The following is a 5,818-nucleotide window of genomic DNA, read 5'->3' as shown; positions in this document are numbered from 1 at the left end:
AAAGGTTGGAAACGTTGGTGAAATAACAGCCCAAATTGTGATTATTTGTCGGGTTTTCTGCCAGAGATACCGGTTGAAGAAAAGGCAGAGTAATACGTCATTGATAAAATCTCGGTGAACGACGAGTAATATCAGATCAAGCATTAAAAAATAATGACATTTTCATTCATATATCATTCATAACACGTCTAGTTAGGAGCATTTGATTCATTTCGATCATAGCATCCTAATTATTTGGCATAAGCATGGTTACCTGGAACCGATTCTATAGATAATACCCCTGGAGGATGGTGTAGCAACATCGGCGAATTCGCAGATCTTGACCCCCTAAGCAGTAGGGAAATAGATCGAAGATGATGGGCTTTAACCCCCTAAGCAGTAGGGTAACAAGCTGAATTTACAAGCCTTAACCCCCTAAGCAGTAGGGTAACAGGCTGAAGATTTACAGATCTTAACCCCTTAAGCAGTAGGGAAACAGATCGAAGACGAAGGGTCTTAAACCCCTGAGCAGTAGGGTAACAGACCGAATTGCAGACCTTATCCCCCTAAGTAGTGGGGAAACAGATCAAAGACAAAGGGTCTTAAACCCTTAAGCAGTAGGGTAACAGATCGAATTACAGATCTTATCTCCCTAAGCATTAGTGGAGATAATCGAAGACGAAGAACCTTAAACCCCTAAGCAGTAGGGTAACAGGTTGAATTACAGATCTTATCTCCCTAAGCAGTAGGAAAACAGATCGAAGACGAAGGGCCTTAACCCCCTAAGCAGTAGGGTAACAGGCAAATTTACAGATCTTAACCCCCTAAGCAGTAGGGAAACAGATCGAAGGTGAAGGGCCTTAACCCCCTAAGCAGTAGGGTAACAGGCTAAATTTACAGATCTTAACCCCCTAAGTAGTAGGGAAACAGATCGAAGGCGAAGGGCCTTAACCCCCTAAGTAGTAGGGTAACAGGCTGAATTTACAGATCTTAACCCCCTAAGTAGTAGGGTAACAAGCTGGAAATCAAATATCTTCTCCCTGAAATGGCGTTGGAGCGGCTAAAAGCCACAACAGATCTCCTTGAAGTCTCAGTAGATTGAAAATCACAGATCTCATCTCTCTGAAGTTGCAGTAGAGCAGATCCAAACAAACCTTATCTTCCTAAAGTTACAACGGAGCGGGTTAAAATAGCAAGACTTATCTCCCCGAAGTTGCAGTAGAGCATAATAAAGCTACCTGAAGAATAATGAGCACCAAAGAAGTCAGACTCGGCGACCAGGCAAATTGGTCTTTCCTGAAAGTCTTTGCTCTATTCTCGTTACACGACAATGAGCAAAGAGGGGCAGCTGTACAAGCCCAATTATGCCTGGCCCAAACTAAATTACCCAAGCCCAATTTACATCAAACCCTAGCCCAAATAATAAGCCCATTTGCTTAAGATTTTTCAGCAACCTTAGCCTCCTTCAGCCTCAGCCGCCGCATGCCTCTTCTGCCGCGTGCGCCACCACCGCTCAGGGCACCAACCACCGGCCTCACATGCCTCTGACACACCTGCAAAGAGAGGAACACGCGAGCAGTAAAAAAAACAAGAAAAAATGACAAATAAAAGAAACAAATAGCAAAACGACAAGAAAAATGGATGTAAAATATTGTAATCCGACTTTAAAAAGTGAAAAAGGATATCCCTTCTCTGGGGTACGCACACTGAAAATACAAGGCAGAATAGAAACTTCGAAGGTTTTCAATCTTTCATTAGATATTTTCGTTTCTTGTTTATTTCATTTTTATTTTATTTCTAAACACAAATCTTTTAAATAAAAAGAAAGAAGAATAAACTTACCTGAGTGGTTCTACGCTCCACCGTCGCCAAGGGTGTTTCACCGGCACCAAGGGCCTCAAAACCTTTCAAGGTTTGGTCTCGGCTTTGGCGGGTGCGTCGGTTTGGTAAAAGGACCAAAGCGTCCTCTTTTATTTGTTTTTTGCCGCGAACAAGGGCTAAAAAGGCCATTTAGCACCTCTCCGACCACCGTCCATGGTGGAGGAGAGGTGGTCTGGTGGCGGCGCGATGATGGGTGCATCACCCTAGCAGAGAAGAAACGAAAACGAAAAGGGGGGAAAAGAAAAAGTTTTTGTTTTTTTTTCTCTTGGAAATTCAAAGAGGAACCAACAAAATAGAAAAAAGAGGAACTTTTTTTTGTTTTAAGTCATATGGAACGGTGCCGTTGGTGTATTGGGGGTTGTGAATTCTCCCTAAAAGGGATATTTATGCGATTGGTCCTTCTCCTTCGCAACCCCCATTCAATCAAGCCCCATTTTTTGTCTTCTTTTGTTTTTAAAATTTAGCCCTCGGATCCTGTTTGGTTTTCGTTTTGATCCCTAATTAACTTTCCAATATTTATACTTTTAAACCCCGAATTTTAATTCGTTTTTAGCCATGTCCTAAATCTATTTAATTCATCTATTAACCCTTTCTTAAATGTTTCATTTATATGTTATTTCAAATATTTTATATGTTATTTATTTACACCTATTCTAACTTATTTTAATGTACTGTTTATTCAAATTCTTATTATTTATTTTAACTTGCTTTATGTATATTTGTTACCCTAATCTATTTTATATGTATTATTTATTTTTATTCCTTACCTATTATATATATACATATAGTTTATTTCAAGCTTTTTTTATATATTTATAATTCTTTAAAAATTGTTATATATTTATTTCAAATTATTTTATATTTTAAATTATTGTATATTATGTATTTCGAATAACTCTCTTTATATTACCTTTGAACTATTAACATTATAAAACATATTTATATTGTCTATTTTTAATTCTTTTACGTATTATATATTTTAAACTTCTTATTTATTACCTTTAAATTAAATTGTATATTATTTATTTTAAAATTATTTTATATACCTTATTTTAGACCCATTCTACTTATTCCATATTTTACACTTTTATTTGTATATATTTATCTATTTTAAAATATTTCATATGATTTTTTTATTTGCTTTGTATAATATAGATTTTAAAATTCTTCTACATTATTTATTTTAAACTCGCTTTATGTATTATTCATTTGAAATTGTTTATTTATTTACTTTAAAATTTATATAAATATATATATTATCAAATTTTAAATTATTATATCCATTTTTCATATATATATACATACTAGTTATTTCTTTGATGTCTCGTATATTAACTATTTTAAAAATCTCTTTTACACATACTCTATTTTTTAATTTATTTTGTACATTATTTATAGTAAATTTCTTTTTCACGCTATTCATTTTAAATTCGTTTGTTATTATTCGTAAATTTGTTTACATTTTATGCATTTAAGTTTGCCTTATATCTTTTACCATTTAATCCATTGGCTTTTTTAGTTATCGACGCTATTATTTGAATGTTGCATGATTATCGCTATTGCATGTATGTAAATTTGTTTACTCACGTTCATATTATTGCCATGCGCTTGTGGAATATTTTATGCGTGGATCATTGTTCTATGTCGTACCATATTTTATTTCATATCTTTGCCTCGCGAATTAAACCTCAATGTATTTATCCAATAGATCACCTTATTTTAACCTAAATAAATAACACATGTTGCTTGAATATTGCATTCGCTACTATTCAAAAGCAAAATTTTCCAAATAAGGCAATGTCATGCATTTTGAAATATCGATGAATTGTGCCTTAACTTACGGGGTTTCGATTTTCTCGTTGTTTCTAAATAGCAAAATATCCTTTTCAAGTTTTAAAACACATGAGATTCTCATTCAAATTAGGGGACAACTTTGTGCTCGGGAATTCATGGTATTGTGTCTTAACTTACGGGATGTGATACTCTGATATCTCGAGACAAGGAAATCTTTAAACAATCGATTCAAGCTAATTCAAGCATTTTTAAAATCGACATCAATAAAAAGGATTGTATTTTAAAATCCATTCCCGATTTTCAACCTTCGACATTAAGACATTAACTAATCAATTCGGTACCAATTTTTGGGCGTGTCGAGGGTGCTAATCCTTCCTCGCACGTAACCGACTCCCGAATCCATTCTCTCAAGTTTCGTAGACCAAAGGCACTGTTTTAGTAAACTAAAATTGATTTATTAAAACAAAGGTGATCCGATCACACCTAATAAAGATCGGTGGCGACTCCCGTTTTAAGTTTCGCTTTCAAACCAAGTCGATTCCCGTTTTCAAAAAAAATGGTTTCGACAACTTGCACCTTCTTTTCTCCATGGATTTGAGTACTTTCCCATTCCAAATGAAAATGGTCCGGCAAGACTGTTGTTGGAATCGGACAACTTGAAAATTTCTAACCCGTTTAAGATCGCTGGCTTGAATGTCCTGATTGAACCATTTCCATTACGTATTAAAAGTGACAGATTTTTTCTCCTTTTGGTATGTTCTGAAAAATTTACTATGTAATCTCTATAAACCGGAATACCTGCGCCATGGCTCCAGAGAAATATATCTGCCTGATCTTCAGCAGTTTGATCCTTAATATAGACATGGAAAACTCTGTAACCAACACGCTTAGCCTCATTTGAGATCTCACAAAAATGGAGTCTAACAAGGTAATAAAAACCAGAGTCAACAGGCAGTAACCATGTAGCTCTACTTTGATTACTTCCATCAGCAAAGACTGTCCTGGCGGTAGCATAAACTTGCTTAGGACCAACATATGCTGGTATTCTGGAACTTTGCTTTATTTGAACATCTGAGATGACGATACCCGAGTTACTTCCATCAGTTGTCAAAAAACTTGCATCGGGTATCCATTCGCGAAACATGCCAGTATCTTCCAGTGCAGGAATGAACTCTCCACCTATGTTCAATCGGTGCATCATCTCAAGCGCTTTCGAATTCTTGATATAATACGAAGAAGCTTGTCCAATCAAGGGCAGCGAAACAGCTTCTTGGATGTAAAGATTTGAAGGCATCGAGATAACCTCAATCTTGTTCACAAATGCGAATGCATCAGAAACATCCGGTGATGGGGTGAATGTTACATTTAGCACCCCATCATCGACATTGATACAAAATTCCTTCACAGTGTAACTATCATGTAACTGAAGTTTAGAATATGAAGCATTGGATGTTTTAAGAAGAGTGAAGTGAGCAGCACTGACAGAGAACAATGCTTTGGACATATGAAAGCCTGAAAATGAGAATGGATTGAAATGAAGTCGAATGAACTTGGGACCTGAAGATACAAGAAAGGTATATGTGAATGGTTTTTTGTGGATGCAAAGTTGCGGTTTTTGACGATAAACAGGTGCCAAGGCATAATATTTCGAGACGACAGAGAAATTAGTTCTAGGAACGTGAAAGGAACCGATATCATCTCTTTCTATAAGGAATGGTATATCAGATGAGGAACAATCTAGGATTAAGATATCTGTGGGCTCATAAGAAGATGCTACCTCAACAGAGATAGCCACCAAACTATTATTATGTGTTATAAACAAGAAACTGCAGAAAGACAACAACATACCAAACATAGAGGGCATTCGGCTTCTGGCCATGATTTGGTTCTTCTTAGACATAGCCGAAGCTGAGGACTCTCCACTGTGTGTAGACAAGAAAGAAGCCTAGAAACTTGCACCATTAAGTAGCAAATATAACCATATGCATGTACTTTAATTCCACAGGTTGAAATTTCAAACTAATAACAGCCTAGCATTAAGAGTCTTCTCCCTGTGGAAGTGGATTACTTCTTATCTATTCGCCTTTTAATTCAGTTAGTCAAGCATGAGTAGCAAACACGTATAGAAGTCTTGTCCTTGCCCCACCATTGCTATCCCCTAAAA

The 5,818-nt window shown here is 36.0% G+C and overlaps 1 protein-coding gene across 1 annotated transcript; it reads right to left on the bottom strand.

The window, feature by feature from the left end:
- Nucleotides 1-4,201: 4,201 nt before the first annotated feature.
- LOC107957832 (receptor-like protein kinase FERONIA) lies at nt 4,202-5,554 on the bottom strand. Its single transcript, XM_016893424.1, has one exon. The coding sequence runs from the start codon at nt 5,552-5,554 to the stop codon at nt 4,202-4,204; it is 1,353 nt and encodes a 450-aa protein (XP_016748913.1).
- Between the last annotated feature and the right edge of the window lie 264 nt (nt 5,555-5,818).

Source organism: Gossypium hirsutum, chromosome A11 (genome assembly GCF_007990345.1).
Source record: "Gossypium hirsutum isolate 1008001.06 chromosome A11, Gossypium_hirsutum_v2.1, whole genome shotgun sequence".
Taxonomy (NCBI): Eukaryota; Viridiplantae; Streptophyta; class Magnoliopsida; order Malvales; family Malvaceae; genus Gossypium; species Gossypium hirsutum.
The sequence above is the reverse complement of the archived record's forward strand: the minus strand, read 5'-3'. Positions and strand labels throughout refer to the sequence as shown.